The sequence below is a fragment of the Amphiprion ocellaris genome, chromosome 2 (assembly GCF_022539595.1).
Source record: "Amphiprion ocellaris isolate individual 3 ecotype Okinawa chromosome 2, ASM2253959v1, whole genome shotgun sequence".
Classification (NCBI taxonomy): domain Eukaryota; kingdom Metazoa; phylum Chordata; class Actinopteri; family Pomacentridae; genus Amphiprion; species Amphiprion ocellaris.
Window position 1 is genome coordinate 28,261,509 of NC_072767.1, and position 20,089 is coordinate 28,281,597.

Here is a 20,089-nt window from a genome sequence, read left to right on the forward strand (position 1 = left end):
CCTTGCGGGAGAAGTTTCTAGTTCCCTAAAGCCGTAACTGAGGGGATAAAGGATGTTTTAGCCAATCTCCAAGTTATGTTCGCACCTCTTTTTTAAAAGGGTTGAACCATGGATGACTCTCATATGGAAAGAAAAATGAGTCACTTCCCTCCTTGTATTTCCAGCACTGAATGTAGCAGTATCTATGTGGATGAGTAAACTTACACAACCATTCAAAAGTTTGGACACAGCTTCTCATTTAATGTTTTTTTTCTTAATTTTCATGACTATTTACATTGTAGATTCTTACTGAAGGCATCAAAACTATGAATGAACACATATGGAATTATGTAGTAAACAAAAAAGTGTGAAATAAGTCAAAACATGTTTTATATTTTAGATTCTTCAAAAAAGTCAACCTTTGCTTTGATTGCTGCTTTGCAAACCCTCGGCCTTCTCTCAGTGAGCTTCATGAGGGAGTCACCTGAAATGGTTTTCCAACAGTCTTGAAGGAGCAAAGGGTATTTCTAAGATCGCTTGTGGCCCCATACAGTATTAGATATTATCAGATCCAGTATATCAAAAAACAAGTATGTCCAGGTTTACATGAAAGTATGATAGGTTTTTATCTGAATTAGACCTCACTAGATATTAAGGTAAAATTCTTTCATTTTTAATTTATCTCATATGAATTGCAAAATTCACATGGTTTTTAGATAATAAAAATATAGTATACATTTTTAATACTTCTAATTGTAATCACTATGCTTTTTTTTACCACAGTCACATAGTTTTTTTATTTTTATTTTTATTTTTGTAATTCTCTTAACCCCCAGCAATTTCTGGCATTTTATTTTTGTGCTCCTGTCATAATTTTAGTCACTGTGGGCTCCTTTTCCACTGCAAAAAAAACACGGCACCTCCCTGTGTAGAAACAGTACAACCATAGTTAGAGGTAGAGATAAGTTATAACTGTCTTTTGTCTAGTATCACAATCATTTTTAATAATTAAGAAGAAAAAAAGACATGAACAAGATTTTTTGCATAACTTATTTTTTTATTGCAAAAAAACGGAATAAACATGTAAAGCATTTTTTTCAGGTGCACACATGTGTTACTAATACCGACAAAATGTGGGCTCTATATGCAAATATTTAATAATTTATTTTTTGTATGTGTTTTTGTGCATGTCTTCTCTCTACAGTGTAAACACAGCCTACAGGTCAAACGAAAGGTCACAGAATTTTTGTCACGTCACTGTTGATCAAAGCTGATATACAAATAGATCCACGGTTGTCCCAAGGAGGGCAGAATTTTTGGATTTTCATAAAAACTGCAAAGAGCAAATGGATCATTTTTGCCGAAATTTTAAATTGTGGCATGCAGAATACAGTGATTTTAATGAAACAGACGTTATGTGATGAGTACTTCACTTACCTTGGGTGAATTAAACTTTTCGGATTCTTTCTCATTTCATGGTTTCTGATCCTAATAAATTGTGTCATTTGGGCGATTACTTTAAAAAAAAGTTAAGCGTTTTAAGGCCGCCGGCGCGTTTTGAGGTCCAGATGGTTAATGCAGGACACGTTCCGTGGTTGGTTTTGTTGCTGTATTTGTTCAGCAAAACCACGTTTTCCGCCTCTGGCTCAGTCCCTGAAACCACCGCTCCGCCCCGCCCCGCCCCGATTCCAGTTATCCCTTCCTGCTCCCCCGTGAGCAGTCAGACGGCTACTACCTGTTAGGTACCCCAGCCTGCTGTTAGCAGGCGGACGAACAGGCGAGTGGCATTATTTGCAAGACGTTTTGCACTCATCAGTCTGTATTCATCTGATAATACTGTTTCGGGATTCTTCCTTGACATCGAGTTGCCGTTTTGTTCGAGACAGTCCAAGATAAATCTTTACCTAAAGCTTAAACCCCTAGTTAGCTACAAATCTGCAGTAGACGGTGATGGTTGTATTTGTCGTGAGGAAGAAATAGTTTCAGACTAAAACACAGTTAGTGTTGGAAACAGTGTTTAGACCAATCAATTCTGGAGCGAGGAGCAGAGTGGGTATAAATCTGAGGTGGTTGCCGTAGAGACGTCTGCCACTGAAGAGTTGAACGCAACAGCCTGTGATATCTCGTAAGGTAATGTTAGCACAGCAAAAAAAACTGTATGTTTGCAAAAAAAGTCAACCGAGGTAGCTGGTGTGACTCTATCAGATCGGGAAACATTTGTGCAAGCTGATAAATTAGCAATAAGACCTGAACTAAATGCAGCTCAGCGACTAAATTTGAAAGACGCTAGCCTAGGTGTTGCCGTTAGCTACGTTAGCTATGCTGATGTTTGAGTAAAGTAAAAATGGATTTGTCGAGACTTGTTATTTCGGGCACAAATACAATAAAATATATGCTTTAGGATAACATGAACTAATGTTTGCAGTAATACGGTTTAGCTAATAAGACGTTTGTTTATTATCCAATTAGCAGCTAAAGTTACAGCATTTCTGGAATTGTTACCTAGTTACAATAGCAAACGGCTAGCTTAGATTAGTATTGGCATTATTTCATAGCAAGGTAAATGTCAAAGCGAAGCACCGACACCTAACTGTGTCACCGTCTCGCTGTTGAATTTTTCACTCATGCTCACAGCAGCGTGGAAGTTAGCTAGCTGCAAAGCTAACCGGTGGGCGTGTTGATGGTTTTACATGCTGGCCTGACTTGTCAACAAAGCAGCGTGCAGCCACCCATGCTGTTCAAAACGACGCTTAACGTTTTAAACGTTCCATATGAAGCCTTAAACTTGTTTTCAAATTAATCCGAACGAACTTAGAATCAGTACTGGGATAGACAGATGTAGTCATTAGCTTACTATGCAGCATAGCGGTATCACAAACAGTTCTTTATTATATTACCATATAGCTGTAAAAAAAAAAAAAAAAAATCAGACAGGTAAAATGATGGTTCACTGCCATATGGCATGCATCGTTACTAGGACAACGACATCACTTGACTGAAATCTGTTGAGTTGAAATGCAACGAGTCAGGCAACAGTGAGTTTGCATTAATGGCTGTCCACGGTGATCCTTGCTTGTAAAATGTCGACAAATAATACCATGGGCCTGTTCAAGAAGGCAAGTTTACCAAATAAGCATGTTGCTTCTAAACCAAAGTTCCTGTAGCACGCACACACACAATATATACTACTTGCAAAAGTGGAAAAAGTGAGCTCTACAGAAGTCATGGTACAGTCTGCACACTAAGTATGAATATATAACCTACATATTAATAAAATATGTTGCACACGTGTTTACTGTGTGTGTGACATACTTTTTTAATGTCTAGGTTTTAGTTTCGTACTGACTAAATGTTTTATGCCTGAGGTGGGCAAACTGTACCATGACCTTTGTGGGAGCTCATTTTTTCCCACTTTTGCTTTGTCAGACATAAAGTCGAATTGATTGAGCTTTTATTTGTCATTATTCTCATTAATATGAATATGAATAATAAATGAAAAGTAGCCACTGCTACCTGCTGTGTATCTAGCAATTTCCAGCTCATGTCTTATTAAAGAGCTTAGTTCACCCCTACTCCCTTATAGCTGTACCCTGGATTTATTCATCAGTATATTATATTGCTTTTTTACTTAGTTCCTATTTGTATTTAATCAATCAGTAGTTTCTTTACAGTCTTTGACTCTCCTTTTCATGGCCAGTGTGTTTTCTTTTTTGGTTATTCATGGAATTATTCACGTTTTGAATAGCAGTCATTGCTCAGTGGCTGTAAACAGCGCTGCTCTCTCTGTACCACTGCTGCTTATCATTGTGGATTGATTGGATCCATAGTTGACCTCTGGAGCTGCTTAAGACTAGCGAGGGCATACAATTATGTTGACCTTTTGAACCTGGATGGAATTAGCTTAATTGCATGACCTTGAATCGACCTTTATGGAACCGCTTTAGCCCTGACTAATTTGTTCAGTGCATTGCCAGTCAGGTGTTGGATTTTAATGCCCATTTTTCTTAGTGGATTTTATGGAACAGGCCCCAGGTTTTGTCAGCTCATTATTATTATGATTTTTAATGTGATTATAATTATTATGTGAATGTCTAGTCAATCGGACAGATTCAGATTTCTTATGGTCTTTGAATAAATGCCTAGGCTTCAGGACAGATGCCACTGAAGCTTTCATAATTTTGGCATGGATATCATATGGCAGATGTGCACACTGTTGCATCTCCTGTGCCTTTTGCAGTGGAGTTTGTCAGACAGATACCAAAATTCTAATGCTATGCTTTTACAGTGGGATGGAGGGAGACCGTTTTACTTGTTTTTCTTGAAACTTTCTAAAGTATTTAACATGCTATTATTTGCATCATCTACTGATAATTTTTTGAATTCACTTATTTATCATTTAGTCTGCATTTCACAATAGCTATTGCCACACACTTATGGTAAATTTCTTTACAAAATTCTTCAAAAATAATTCTTATTAAAAACAAGTAGTTTACTATAGTTCAATGAATTGTGTCAACTCTAGTATTTTCCAACAGATTGCCTTGTTTTTTAGAGTACAGCTTTCCAAATGAAATCAAGAAATTGAATGTGAATGTCAAGTAGCCTGTGGCCCCCAATCTTCTTGAAAGAGAATGACAAACCATCACAAGGTCGTTGTGGAAGCAACATAAGAGACGTTTAGTTGAAGTGTGGGTCATATGTTACTAGAAATTCACCAGCATTTTGTACCTACATGCAGCCAACATAAGGACACATAAGATGTGCTGAACTTCGCTGGATATGTTCATGTATAAAATACTGTCTCTTTCAGTCTCTAAAAATAAAACACAAATAAGATAAACAGAACTTGCAATGTAAATTATTTGGGTTGGGATTGCTGGATCGAAGAATGACACCTTAGTTTTCAATACTAACCTTCATTGAATTTATAGCTGCACTTTTACAGTTTTAATCTGCCTGGACTTTTGGATAATTTGCCTTTTAATATAATTAGCTGCTCTTAAGCAGATTTCATAAATAAAGTTTTGGGCTATTTCATTGGCTTTAAAGCTCATTTTTAAGAGGCAGGAAATTTTTTTTATTATACCACTATTTAGAAAATTTGTTCTCATGCAGCTAGTTGTACTAAACAAAACATTCTTCAGCAGTGTATTATGATCCATCTTACATGGATACACAACGCCTCTAGTATTGCCTACATATATACAGTGCAGCACAGTGTTTTGGGGACAAACTGCAGCTTAGTTATGAATGATGTTTCACCTGTTGCTCTTTTAGAACTTCACATTTTTTAATGCTTTAAGTTGGTTGGAAGTATGTATCTGTAATGAGTGGCTTGCTGAGCACAACTGTGCGTTTGAACAATTTCTAAGCAATGCTGTAGGTGGCACTGCTAGCTGTGAGTAGCAGCAAAGCCTCTCTGGACCATCTGCTCTTCTCAAGAGCGTTGCGAGAAGTTTAACTTGCATTTTAGATACACAGTCAGCGATTTTCTGTGATTCATTTGGTTGTATACTGAGAGGAGTTGAAAATATTATCATGATGAAAGCTTTTTTGAAAACAATCATTAATTCTGATTAAATGACTGATTATACATATACAGTGGTGGAAAAAAGTTTTCAGACAATCTTAAAATTTTACACAATCTCAAATATCATGAAATATTTGTGGAAAAGCCTTTTTGTGTTTCAAAAGGCGTGGCTGCATTAAACACACATTTTTTAGTTTATAAGAAAAACTAAATTCTTGACAATTTCAATATGTCAGTTCTCAACATTGTTGGTATCAAAGTCAACATAACAGAATGGGGTCAAAACTGAACAAAAATAAACCATCACATCATCAAGTCAATATGTAGTAGTCCTGCCATTAACACGCAGTAGAGCTCTAATTCTGGCTGGCATGTTGTCCACAAGCCATTCAAACTGCTGAGGGGTAATCCTGTCCCATTCTTCTTGAATTACTGTGTTTAATTCTTCTAAATTATTTGGTTTGAAACAGATCTTTTGATAATCCACCATAGATATTCAATGAGGCTCATGTCCGGGGATTGCGCTGGCCACTCTCAGACCTGGATACTGTCTGTGCTCCTGCATTTAAGTTCTACTGGCCCTGGATGTGTTCAAGAGGCATCATCTTGTTGAAACATCCAGTTTTGACCTCGACTGAACAGTGCACGTGTAGAAGGGAACATGTGGGTTTCAGGAATGGCACAATACTTGGTAAAGTTCAGTGTGTCATCACAGACAGTGAGATGACCAACACCAGCAGCACTCATGCATCCCCAAACCATGATACTGCCTCCACCATGCTTGACAGTAGGTGCTGCACCTGCTGGAGATAATGCTTCTCCTGGCCTTCTGTATACCCACACATTAGCAGGAGGAAGATAAAGCTGGAAACTGGACTCATCTGACCACAGAATCATCTTCCACTTCCTGGCTGTCCAGTTCTTGTGTGCTTGGGCCCAATGATGCCGGGCTAACCTCTGTCCCTCATTGACCAGGAGCTTCTTGACAGCCTTGTGAGACCTTAAGCTAAAAGTCAGCCACGTACAGTGCAGGTGGAACACTGGACACCAGTTTGGTTTGACCACTGCTGCTGAAGCTCCTGTGATGTCATTCGGCAGTTTTCGCTGCACATGCGGATAAGGATGCAATCATTTGTTGCTGAAGAAACCCTTGGACGCCCAGATCTTGGTTTGTCTTCCAAGCTGCTGGTTCATCTGTATTTCTGCAGAGTGTATCCAACTGCTGAAGGACTGCATCTGCAGGTCCTGGCTGTCTAGCGGCAGCTGTACCCTTTCTGGCTGAGAGTCTATCTTTCCTGCATTAGGTTCCTTGTTTTAGCTATTTTTGTCTCTGAAGAACTTTCAGATTTGCTGGCTTTATACAGACACCTAGCATGACAACAAAAAGTTTTTTCATGGGGTTTTCTTCATATAAAAAAATAGTATTTTTAGACTTACCATTTAAAGCTTTTTGTTGCCACTATATATATATATATATATATATATATATATATATATATATATATATATATCATGTTGAAGATTAAATGTTGTTGCAAGAATCTGAATGCCATAACAGTCAAATTGATCATAACTGTTTTTATTTGTAAGGATATCATATACACAGATTAAGTTTCAGTACTGATGTAGTAAAGTAGTTGCTGTTTTTCTTCAACAATGTCATTCATTTAATGTTTTTACTGAAGCACTGGAAACTACTCTTCACTCCTCATTCAGGAAAACGTGTGATGAGCTCGAAGTTGCAGCAAAGCATACTCCAGCCGGTTTCCCCCTTCATGACCTTTGAAGCATACAATGTCTGACGTGAAAGTCACTGTGGGTGGAAATCCGCCTCCCCCAGAGGTCATAAATCCCACGAGGCCTGGACGTGTGACCAATCAGCTACAGTATCTGGAGAACGTGGTGATCAAAGCTTTATTAAGCCATCAGTATTCGTGGCCTTTTCTTCAGCCAGTTGATGCAGTGGCACTGCATCTCCCAGTAAGTATCACAACTGTAGTTGTAACATCGTAGTCTGGCTCTCAAATGTGACACAGTCATGAGTTTTTTTGGTGTTTGAACCTAAAATGAACTGCATCAAGCACTTGTTTTGTTGGATTAGTTTCATGTGGGACAGAAAGACTTGTATTTAAGCCAGTCTCTTTGTTGTCTTTCAGGACTATTATACAATTATCACAAATCCTATGGATCTGGGCACTATTAAGAAGCGTCTTCAGAACAAATATTACTGGCAAGCAACTGAATGTATACAAGACGTCAACACTATGTTCACCAACTGCTATGTGTACAATCGGGTAAGAGAATACTATTTCTGGTGTCTGTATAACACACTGGCATATCCACAAAACTGCAAAATTAATTTCAGACCACTGCTACAGTAGGAGAGCCCAACTGATATATTGACTGGCATTATATTATATATAGTATCGGCTGATATTGGTCTATCACGGATATATCAGTGTATGTTTGTAAATAAAGTTTTCATATCCGCGTATATCGGACCACATAAATGCTGATATAAAAACTTTGTTTGCAGAACATGATACAGAAAAAGATGAGGTAATTTAGAAGCTGCATCACATACTCTGTCCACCAGAGCAGCTCCCGTTCCACTCTTTACAGTCCTCTCAACACTATTTGCAGCACATGCAGCAAAATACATATCACAGCTGAACAAATGGTGGTGTGGAGTCAAGCACTGTTGCCATGATAACTTGCTAACTAGTTTGTGAAATACATTACTGAAATGTTACTAAGCAATGACCCCATCGTTTTTCCTTTTTCCATTTAACTTTAAACAATATCAGCTGATATATCGATAGCAGAATTTATTCCTCCCTAAAATCAGCATTAGCCCCAAAAAATCCAGTATCTGTCAGACTCTAAAGAGTACAATGAGGGCTTTAAGTTTATTTTCATTAATTCCCTTTTTCCCTACAGCCTGGAGATGACATTGTTTTTATGGCACAGGCCCTCGAAAAGGTTTTTTCGCAGAAATTGTTAAAAATGCCTAAGGAAGAGTCCATCACAGCAGTCACTACAAAGGAACCAGTGAAAGGGAAAAAGACAAATGCAGGTACAGTGCTCAAAATTTATTTTGTAAGATAAACTTAAGTATTCTTGTTTTTTTTATGTACTTGGCCCTGTCATCTAATTTCTGTAAAATAATTTTAATGCAAAATTATTACTTTGAGCACCCACAAACAATGCCATGTTAGAACAGAAACATTCAGTTTTGTGTTTGGAACTGCAATGCACTGATTTACCATTTAAATTGTAGGTGCATTCAAGCAGCAACCCCTCATGTCAGAAGTTGTTCTGCAGCAGACAGTGACAGTCATTCCTCTTGCTGCGCCTCCATTCAACCCACCTCTCCAGCTCTCTGTACAATCTGATGCAGCAGTAAGCATTTAAGTGGTCTGCAAGCATTTTGTATGGCTTACTGAATTTAAATGCCGTGTTTTGAGTGATACGTAGATGTTATTAAGTCCAACCTAGTAAGATTGCTTTCACAACTTTGACAGAAAAGTTACCAGGGGGTTCTTTCAGACATGAAGCTGATGCATTCAGATGGCACCGAATTAACAGAAGGGAGTGCATGTCTTAAGGGGGCTTAAGTCAGATGTAGGAGTAGCTCATTCTGTGATGGTCTGATTGAGGACATCAAACAGTGACTTCATATTGCCTTACAAAAACAGTTTTGTCCTGGAAGATAGATTTCAACTGCTGCAAGAAATTAGTAAAAATGATCATATGTAACAAACCTGAATCATTCATAGGAATTTGGGAAAATTAAAGTTAAATCAAATTACCAGTTTCATAGCCTGTGTTTGTGCCCCGAACCTAGCTTTAAATATTATTTCTTTGACCTGCTTTCTAAATATTCAGATTAAAATGGCTTTTAAGAGGAAAGCAGACACAGCAAACCACACCACCAACAGTGAGGCTTCACCTACTGAGCAGCATTCAGCACCTTGTACATTGTTGGCCCGTAGAGGCAGTGGAAGGCCCATCAAACCTCCTAAGAAAGACTTGCCTGTCTTTGAGGGCAACCGAGCCAGACTGTCTGAGCAGCTCAAGTTCTGCAATGATATCCTGAAGGAGATGCTCTCAAAGAGGCACTATGCATATGCGTGGCCCTTTTATACACCAGTTGATGCGGTTACTTTGGGCTTGCACGACTACCATGACATCATAAAACAACCTATGGACCTGAGCACCATCAAGGTATAATGACTCATGATGCCATTTATTCAGAGCATATAAGATTGTTGTTGTTTTTTTTAAGTCAGATCAGTTTTCCTTAAACAATATTCTCTCCTCAGAAAAAAATTAATTACGGAGAGTATATAAATGCAAAAGAATTTGCTGCTGATGTCCGACTGATGTTCTCCAACTGTTACAAATACAATCCACCTTCAAATGAAGTGGTTTACATGGCAAGAAAGTTGCAGGTAATTCTTATTTATTTATTATTTTGTTAAAGTAGTACGGTAATATTTAAAGCTACAATGGGGACTTTTTGTATGCAAAATTCTGTTCATATTCATTGTTTATCTTGTGGTGCATTTACTTAAAATTTATGAAAATGCATAATGCTTTAGGGGCAGACTTATCACCTACATCCATGTTTGCTCATTTGCGGACTTTATGTGGTGCACGTGCACAATTCTGCTAAAACTGTGACACTTTATGTGTCTTTGGTGTTTTTATTTGCCTGCCTAGACGTGCTGTGATTGTGATATCACTAAGTGAATGTGGCCTCTGCTGTTTACTTGCTTGCACTTATATGCAATAGGGATAGGTTCTAATGTTTTATTTGTACCAACTGACACACCCGAAAACACAGAGTTAAAATGGATTACTGTTACTGGTAAACTAAGACTGCTTTTATATGCCCCTTATTAGAGTAGACTAATCAAGGCCATTCTTAAGCCTAATTATTAGAATAAATATTTTACCTGCTATTAATACTTTAAAAACATCATGTGTCTATATCAATAGGAAGTTTTTGAGGCCCGTTTTCTGAAGGTTCCCCAAGAATTGGAGGGTTGTTCGGTATCTCATCAGCTCGTTGACAAGGGAAAAGGAAGCAGAGTTGGAAGTCTGTCAACCTCAGAAAGTTCTGGCAGTGAAAGCTCCTCAGAGGCAGAGAGTCCATCAGAGGAGGTGGCCATGCAGCTAGCCAATCTAGAGGAGCGGGTTGGTATTATACACACTGGTAACAATTCGACTGGATTTTGAGGAGTTATTCGCTTCTGTGCATCTTACTAATCCCTGATTTTTCAGTTGAAAGTTATGAGTGATCAGCTGAAGAGACTTAGCCAAGAGCCTCTGATGAAACCAAAGAGGAGAGAGAAGTTGAAAAAGGAAAAACGATTGAAAGAAAAGGATATTGCACGACTGAAGCGTAAATCCTCGAAATACAAATCTATTGTAGAAAAAATTGCAAACAGCAAGAGCTCCTCTTTGTAAGTGAGCCTCAACTAATATAGTTTGTTTTACACATAGTATTGTTCAACTTATTCTGCATCAATATGTGCTTAGCATAATACTGTGTGTTTGGTGTGTCTGTCGAGGAATGGCAATGGCGATAGGTATAATTGTGGAGAACCCATACCTTGTGAGGAGAAGGTGCCACCATTTTCTTACCAGGAGAAGAAGCAGTTGAAGCTGGACATCCACAAGCTGCCTGGGGACAAACTGGGCAAGTTGGTGGACATCATTCACGCCAGAGAATCTTATCTGCGATACTCCACTCTTGAGGAGATTGAGGTTGACTTTGGAGTGCTCAAGTCTTCCACACTGAGAGCCCTGCAGAGGTTTGTTGCAGTGTGTCTGAAGAAATACAACAAGAGCGAAACAAGTAAGTGCAGTTCAGTCCTGCTTTCCTAAACCTTTCAATCTTTTACTCACTCAGCAAATACACCCGTTTATTAGGTACAGCTAAAAGTATGGCTCCATACAGGGAACATTAGTTTTATTTATGTTGTGTATGTTTTGTAAACTTGGAGGTAGAAAATAATAGTTCCATGACTGCAGGAATGATCACAAACATCTTCAGGTACTACCAACATCTGAGGAACTGAAGACTCAGTGGATTACTTTTATTTTTGATGGCAATGTCCCTACAGCAATAGGAAAATCTGTAGTTTTGGCACGTTACATGACTTTGCATGTGTCCAATGTTACCATTAGCTTTCCGCAGGTCAGAACTCCATGGAAATTTTATATCTTAGGGTCAATCAGAGATGGTGAAAATTTAAAGAACAAATTGAAACCAATATACAAGGACTGGGTGGGCTGCTGTGTTTTCACAGGCTTTTAGGCATGTTTTTTGTTCATGCTTGTTGTTCGTCAGTGGAGCCAGAACTCGGCCAGCATTTCCATCAGTGTACTTCTCTCCTGATAGTCTTCTTCACAAGGGGGTAGGAATAGCAACAGCTTAGCTGCATTTCAAGCTGCAAACACTAAAACTGCCTGTTTAGAATGGGGCTTAAACCAGTCATGGTTAAATTAACCATCTTTGTGGTATTTTGAACTGAAAATTATTTATAGAGCACTTAACAGCACTCAAGGTGACCAAAGTGCTTTCCAGTTAAAATCAAGCAGTAAAATTAGAATTAAAGCAAATTAAAAGAAAGCAACAATAGAACATATGTCAAGAAAATAAAATCAAATAAAAAAAAGATAAAATGTCACCACATTAGTGAGTATTAGAAGCCAGTCTGAAAAAAGCGCTTTGAGCTGGGCTTTCAAAAGGCCAAAGTCATTGATGGTGTGCATGTCAGGGGGCAGTTTGTTCCAAAGTCTGGGCCCAGCGACTGAAAAGGCTCAATCACCCCAGTGTTTGTACCTTTAAAGCTTTAAAGGTATAAGACCTTTAAAGCTTCTGTTCACAATAGGATTGTACAGGTATTCTCTCTCCTGCTCCTCAGAAACAAAACTGGAACCCACAGGAGGAATGCAGACTGGGAATCTAAAGGATCATAGGAAAACTCCGTCTGTAAGCAAAGAACAGCACGTAATTAGGAATAAAAAGCCATTAGGTAAGAATTGAGTTTGATTGACGGTATAATTGTCACAAGTGTACTTCCAAATATGGAGCTGTGTGGAAAAAATATATCTACAATATCTTTTTTTTTTTTTTTTTTTTTTTTTTTTTTTTTTGGATCAAAGTGGCCTCTCCTGACCTCAGCTGCCTATCACGCCCCAGCGATAGCAGCAGCAGCTTCTCATCCTGCAGCTCTGGCAGCAGCACCACCACCACCACCACCACCACCACCAGCAGCAGCAGCAGTAGTAGTTGTAGTCATACTAGCACTTCTGATAGCAGTGCCTCTGAATCAGGTTAGCTGCCCTCCTCAGCTTCCCCCTAACATTTGCTTTTCTTTAACCTTCTTCCTCACTTGGGTGGTTTTTGGTTGCTTTTTCCCTTTGGTTGCACAGTAAATATTAAATAGTTTTATGTTTTTAAGCATTCATGAGTTGTTTGCTCTTTGTGTTTATTTCACATACATTTTTTATAATCTGTCTACTTGTAAGAGGTACACACGTCCATGCCAGGGACATCTAAAACTGCTGTGGTAAAATCTGAAAGAGCAGTTGGTGGAGCGCAAAAAATAAAACAATATAATAATGTAAAGGCAAAACTGTAAACTTAATCAATATCCCTATATTTTTCCCATCTCGAGAAAAAATATATAGTAAATTAACCGTGTATTCACATTTTGCAGGAATCTTAATAAAACAATAAAGTTTCAGATGGTAAGATCAAAAAAATGTAGCCTGTACTGACAAATATCTATGCCCAAATGTTTGAATATGGTTCAAGATAAATTTGATGTTTATCACATGAAGCATGTAGGATATGGGTCAAATGAGGTAGTGTTCTGTCTTTGTACCAGACAGTGGTGGAGGGTCAATGGTGATTTTATGTTTGTTCATTTTGCTACACATATTGGAAGGCCTACATTATGAATTACCAGCCAAACATCTGGACACACCTACTCAATCAAGGGTTTTTCTTTATTTTCCTTTTTTTCTAACCATTTTCTACAGTGTAAAACATGACTTAAGACATGGGAATTATGGAGTTTTGTAGTGAACAAAGAAGTTTTAAAAATTTTTTCACATTTTAGATTCCTCAAATGAGCCATTGTTTGCTTTGATGACAGTTTTGCAAATAATATTATTCAAAAAAGTAATATTTCAACCAGCTTCTCGAGGTTGTCACCTAGTAGTTTCTGTGCCTTTTCCAAAGTTAACCCTCTGAACCCCAAGTAGGCAATTAATTGCTCCTGTCACATTTTTAGTCACTGTGGGCTCATTTGTAACTGCAATATAAGGTCCTGCACCTTTATAGAAACAGTACAGTCATGGCTAGAAGTAGAGAGAATTAAAAATAAATTCTGTGCCTTATGCTACATATTTAATGTCATAAATAAAAGAAAACATGAGGTTTTTTTTGTTTATTTTTTTAATATAATTGCTCTACACACTACATACCTTTTATTACCTTTTTAATATGTTTCCAAGCTTGTCTCCTCCTTTGCTCTGTGTAAACACAGACTATAGTTTAGCCCATTTCAGCCTAAAAGTTTCTGAATTTTTGTCAGCTGAGTAACTACTGGTCGATTGTTGTCAGTTGCACCAAAGAGCACCACATTTTTAGTTTTTGGCACAATCTGGTGTAAGCAGTTTAATTTTGGCAATTTTTTAAAAAGAAACATGTCCAGTTAAGGGATTTTGATGACATATCACTTTAAACCTAGCTGTGGTAAAATTTTCTCGGGACGTCAGATCACAAATGATTAGTTCAAGGACAATCAAGAAGTTGAAAATCCAACAGTTCTTTGTGTTTATACAGTTTCTCTGATAAATGTTGTGATTTTGTCATTTTAGTATAATTTTTTTTTTGGAAGATTACATGTCTTTCAAACCTGCGAACAGTCTTGAGGTTTAGGTGGTTAGGAGGCTGAAGACAAATGAACACTTGATACATCTATTTCAGAATGCTATATGGCAAACTGCATTCCCAAAAATATTGGTCTGCAGGGGCACACTTAGACGTTCACTTCATAGTAATGTATCTGTTTAATAATCAGAAAATATGATTTGGGGTTCTTCTGTAAACAGCTAATCATTACAAACTGCATGGTGGTCTTTTTAAGGGATACTGCAATACACAGAATTTTCTTGTCACATATCACCCCTTAGACAGAAAACAGAAAATCTGAAATATTTAATATTTGAAATAAACAGTTCTGAGGATGAAGGTCTGATCATTCAGTCTATTGGCTGTGAAATATTAATATGCATGTTTTTCAGTGCCAAAAACTAAGAAGCGGAAATCTAAATCCAAAGATGCTTGCCAAAAGACTAATAAAAAGGTAAGTAGATTGATGACATGCTTACTGCAAACTAGTGTGTTTGACTGAAAAGTAAGAATTTCTTTTCTCTTCAAGGCAAACATGGCACATGCTGCAGTTAAAAAGCAGATGTCAGCAAACAAAGATTTGACAAACTGCTCCGTCAAGATTTGTCGGCCTCCTCCTCCTATTCAGTCTTTGGTAGCAGAGAACAATGACCAACCAACACACTGCAATGCAGACCAGACCTGTGATGAGCCGACTTTATCACCTCCAGGTAATACTTACTCTGTTGTTTAGATCCCATCTGAGAATGAATAAAGATTTGCTTCAAAGAGTACACATTATTTACTTGAAGCAATTTACAGGATCAGGAAAATGGAAGTGACTAAATCTTGCCACGAGTCACCTGTGCTTTTCCTTGAATTTTTGTATATTTTTCTATGATGGTGAATTGAGACCTTTGAGACAGTTCAAATGTAGCTTTAGTCAAGTGTTTTGTTCTTAGACCAGCAGCTGTATATCCCCGGAACCCGTCAGATCAGTTTTTGTCAGTCTTTGTCAGTCTCTTTATCAAACTCTCTCCACCAGATTCCGTATTGCTCAGTACTGCCAGTAGAGCCACATAACTTAATGCAATACCTAATGCAATAACATCCACTGACTCTCAAGCTGCTTCTTGTTGCCTTTAGTCGGCTTTATTGTACTCCATGTTAATATAAATGTACAGAAACTCCTTGCTTCTCATATAGTGAGGCAAGAACATCAATTCCTGTCTTTTACTGTTTGACAGATTTGTCTGCCCTTTTATCTCCCATGGCATCTCCTGGAATCTCACCGGATTGGGCTGCTGCCAGATTTGAGGTACTTTTGATGAAACGGCAAAATTACACAGACAGTGTCAGCTTGTTTCAAAAACAGCATTTCTTGTACAGACTTCACAAATCTCATTACAGTATATGGCCTCCAACTGGGCCCGTTACCCCTCTGAACTATGAGAAGTTTTTGGGTGTACTGTCATTTCTTTTTTTTTTCTCATTTTGGACAAATTTTTTCACTGCAAGGCTGTCACCTCTATTGAAACAGCACAATCATTTCTACAAGGAGAGAAATCAAAAATGTCTTCTGTGCAGTGTAACAGTTTCAATGCCATAAATCATAAACACAACAAAACTTAAACTGAGTTGCTTTTCTTATTTATTTTACAAAAATTGAAAAAATAAAACTGCAATCAACATGTTATAAATCGGCCCACAGGTGTTAGCAATACTGGGGAAAAAATGGTTTTCTGTCATCCTAAACACATTTTACTAGCATCCATCCATTATCTATAGACCGCTTACTCCTCATTAGCGTCGTGGGGGGCTGGAGTCTGTCTCAGCTGACTTAGGGCGAAGGCAGGGGAAGCCCTATACCAATCACCAGTCTAGCACAGGACTACACATAGAGACAAACAAGCACAATCACTTTCACACCTACAGACAATTTAGAGTTACCAATTAACCTCAGCATGTTTTAGGACTGTGGGAAGAATCCAGAGAGCCCAGTGAAAACCCACACATGCACAGGGAGAACATGCAAACTCCACACAGAGAGATCCCAGGCCCAGGCCGGGACGCAAACCTGGGATCTTGTAGCTGTTAGGCAACAGTGCTAACCAAGCTGCTGTGCAGCTCATATTCTACTACCCACATGTGTAATTAGTTTCCATACTCATCTCCAATCTGCCATATGTAAGCACAGCCTGAAATTAAAAAGAAAAGTCCCTGAAGTTTTGTCGTGATGATTGGTCATTGCTGAGTCACTAATGGCTTCACAGTTACACAGAGGAACGCTGAATTGTTTGAAATGGTTTGTTTTTGGCAAATTTTATTGGGTTTTGGAGTTCAGAAAGTTAATGTTCCTTCGGAGTGTGAATGATTAGCCTGGGTTTCTTGATAAGTAGTAAAAGTCTCTCATTTACCACCACCAGTCCATCAGTTGTCAAATCAGTTGCGAGTATTAACGATGTCTAAATAATTTCTTTTTGTATAGTATTCATATAAATAGTGTTTCTGTTTGCTTGGACTATTTTAAATTAAAGCTGAATTGTCATTAAGCTTTAAGAATTGCAAGATTTTAAATTTAAATCTTACCATTCAGCAGTGTCCAGTGCTGTCCCCTCTCAAAGACAGTCCACTGCTGTCCAAAGATGAGCCAAAGCCCAGTAAGTCACCTAAAAACATGTACTTTGACATGTTATATTAATAATTCTTTCATGAAGCACTTGTTTATAAACTGATTTTGTCAGATTTCAGAGGCCCTGAGGATTTAACTGACAGTCAAGTCACCAATGTGCCTTCCACCTGTACTGCTGAAGAGGAAAAACCACAAATTCCCAAAAAGGTTGGAAATGTTTAACTCAATTTACTATTCCACAAAACTATTAAACTCAATTAGGGGGCTTGTTTATAAGTTTTAAAAATCTAAATATCAAGAAAAAATAGTTATGATAATTTTTACTTGTCCTGTTTCATTAGAAATGCTGCATGTATTATTTTATCAATGCAAAAAAAATGAAATTATCAAAGTAGGATTTTATATAACTATGTTTTTCTGCCCTTTAGTGTGCCAGCATGAGTTAATGCAGCTTTAAAATTTATTCTCACTGGTACCAACAAGCACCCACAACTTTTAAAATGAACTGCAAATAAACGCTATGATTTTTCTTGCTTAGGACATCGTGCTGAAAAACGTAGAGTCTTGGGCGAGACTGGTGAGGCAGTCAGTCACCCCAGCTGCAATCAAGTCTTCAAAAGAGAGCTTCCAGCAGTTCTGTAAGGCTGCCATAAAAAAGGAAGAACGTGAAAAGGCACTGAAGAAGAGACCAACGGATGAGAACAAGGAGAGGGAGACTCCTGAAAAGAGCAGGTGTTTGCACAGAAACAGTAACTGCATGAAATATGTGACTGAATTTAAATACCATTACTGACATACAGTACATGAAATACATTTCCAGGTTGAAATTTCTGCTCTTAGACTCAGTTTAAAAGGATGAAAAGCTACATTGTTCAGCATAATTAAAGTTTTGAGATGCTAATAAGATAAAGTAGTATCTCTTTCTCAAAGCTTTATAGTTGATTTTAGGGCTGCACGATGTATCACTTCTGCATCAACATCTCAATATGCGCATAGTCAGTAGTATGGAAATATTTTGGCTACAAAAATGATGATGTTGATCAAAAACAGGTACTCTGTCATCAGCATCTTGCAATTGTTGCTGTGTTGACCATTTAAATCAGCATTGCAAAGCTCTGTATAATAAGCGCAAAGCCAGACCTTAATCCCAAAACCTGTTCTGGATGCCTTTACCTGTGTTATACTATATGAGAACAGTTCCAGACTTTTTGACAATTAAGTCATGTTTTAGCATTTTAAAAATATATTTTTACATTTTCTATGCTTATCAAAGTCACCGTAATCTTTTTAAAATAATTATTTCTCATCACATAGAGTTATTCAAGTCATCTGGTGAAAAATATCAGATAAACAATGTCAGTTATGTCCAGTATTGTGCAGCCCAAGATGATTTAAAGAGGGCAACCTCCAGGTAACAAGTACATTCTCCTTCTAGCCAACCCAGCCTGTATAAAGTAGAACAAAATCTGCAGCCCGTTAAAGAAGATCCTGAGGGGGTTTGCACAGAAGCTGCCTCTGATGCTCCCAAACATATCGAACAGCAAAAGTCTCCAAATGAAAATCAACCTCCAACCACACAGTTCCCTGTGGACAGGGAAAGAGAGATGGCCCGCAAAAGGGAGCAAGAACGTCGCAGGCGAGAGGCTGTAAGTACCTCTGACTATGTTTTAGTTAAAAAAAAAACTTCCATCATTTGTTCAGGTAATAATGTAAATGGCATTTAAACAACTGTTCTGTGGTTTGTTTCTCTTTATATAGATGTGTGGTATTGACATGACTATGCAGCGGGACATCATGACTACGTTTGAGCTTAACCTGGACTAAAAGTCAACTGAGATGTATCAGGACAGTGACTCCTGCTTGACATCTCTATGAACAGCCTGAGCTGTTCTGAGCACAAAACAACCTTATGTTTGCTCTACAACAAAACAATACAATGAATGTTTAATTGTGAGGGGGAAAAAAGCAGTAAATAAAATACGAATTACCATTTGATAAATGTTTGCACTATTGCACTCTTGAATTTGGAATGATTGGGGTGAAGCACTATCATAAAAACAAACCTGAATGTAATATTTCCTTCTTGTATTTCTGCACTTTTCGAATGTGGATGCGTTCTTTCACAGTTGATAGTTCCGTACGAGAAGCTAATTCATGCATCCACCCACTGCAGTTACAATGTCACCGTGTTGTCTTGAAATGTGCAGTGTTCAGTTCTTGTCTTCATGCTATTCCATTCAGTGAATCGTTACCACCATGTTTCAGTTAATCTTTTCTCAAAAATACACTAAATATAGACACAGCACTGGTTTACATGCCAATGTTAGATACGTGCATCCTTTTTTCTTTGGAAAACATTCTTTCATAAAAGAAACCTTTGAACAAAGGTGAGTGGGTCATTTCGGAAGTTTCCAGAGTGGGATTGACCTCAGTTACTTATTTGCTTGACTACTTGAAAATTCATTGTGTTTCTGCACATGCACTGACTTCTGCACTTTGTTGTTCATGCAGTTCTTGCTGTTCCAAAGTTGTTTTGGGGCATTATCAGCATATTCTGTATGTTACGGTCTGTATAAGTTAAAATGAATAAGAATTTCTTTCTTTTTTCTTTTTTTTTTTAACTCAAGATAATAAAGGTATTTTCACTTAAAGTCTGCATCACTTTATTATTGCAACTTTTAATTGCAGTGCAGCTCATCAGATGCAGGTTTTCCCCGCACCCCCCATACAAGAAGTGTGGATCGAGTTACCAGTGTACAGCCACTGTTGGTAAGTTTGTTCTTATATGTTATGTGATCACATGTTGTGTTTGTCCTTCATTTCACTTCATAGTGAAAAATAGCTGGTGCAATGTGGGATCCGTAAAGTGCAGCCTGTTTAATACACTGGTATTGTTTATTACCTGACCTGCAAGTCTCTTAACTCACACTCCCTCTACTGACTCCTAGTGGCTGCTCAGGCTCAAAACCTGTGTTCAACTTGACCTGCATGCTTCCTTTCAATAGCTTTAACAACAGATGTTTAAAAAAAA

At 37.9% G+C, this 20,089-nt stretch overlaps 1 protein-coding gene across 3 annotated transcripts; it reads left to right on the forward strand.

Moving 5' to 3' along the window:
- Positions 1 to 1,700: 1,700 nt before the first annotated feature.
- brdt (bromodomain, testis-specific) lies at positions 1,701 to 19,703 on the forward strand. Of its 3 annotated transcripts, none has more exons than XM_035950745.2 (20): positions 1,701 to 2,109; positions 7,226 to 7,489; positions 7,666 to 7,803; positions 8,450 to 8,585; positions 8,790 to 8,911; positions 9,398 to 9,736; positions 9,835 to 9,963; positions 10,514 to 10,711; positions 10,799 to 10,980; positions 11,089 to 11,375; positions 12,448 to 12,558; positions 12,689 to 12,859; positions 14,840 to 14,901; positions 14,977 to 15,157; positions 15,674 to 15,744; positions 17,026 to 17,086; positions 17,171 to 17,265; positions 17,597 to 17,790; positions 18,494 to 18,704; positions 18,817 to 19,703. In XM_035950745.2, exons 2-20 carry the CDS (start codon positions 7,304 to 7,306, stop codon positions 18,880 to 18,882), a joined length of 2,940 nt encoding a protein of 979 aa, XP_035806638.2. In that variant the 5' UTR covers positions 1,701 to 2,109; positions 7,226 to 7,303; the 3' UTR covers positions 18,883 to 19,703. The 3 variants fall into 3 exon arrangements, with proteins under 3 accessions (XP_035806638.2, XP_035806639.2, XP_023131574.2); XM_023275806.3 differs by having other exon boundaries at positions 1,702 to 2,109; positions 17,023 to 17,086; XM_035950746.2 differs by lacking the exons at positions 12,448 to 12,558; positions 12,689 to 12,859 and having other exon boundaries at positions 17,023 to 17,086.
- The last annotated feature ends 386 nt before the right edge of the window (positions 19,704 to 20,089 follow it).

Bases quoted from the DNA above. Each gene is read 5' to 3' on its own strand.
- brdt (XM_023275806.3), top strand. From the start codon at position 7,304: ATGTCTGACGTGAAAGTCACTGTGGGTGGAAATCCGCCTCCCCCAGAG. The intron at 9,964-10,513 runs GTAATTCTTATT...CTATATCAATAG, and splicing joins ACATGGCAAGAAAGTTGCAG to GAAGTTTTTGAGGCCCGTTT. The intron at 12,559-12,688 runs GTAAGAATTGAG...TTTGGATCAAAG, and splicing joins TAGGAATAAAAAGCCATTAG to TGGCCTCTCCTGACCTCAGC.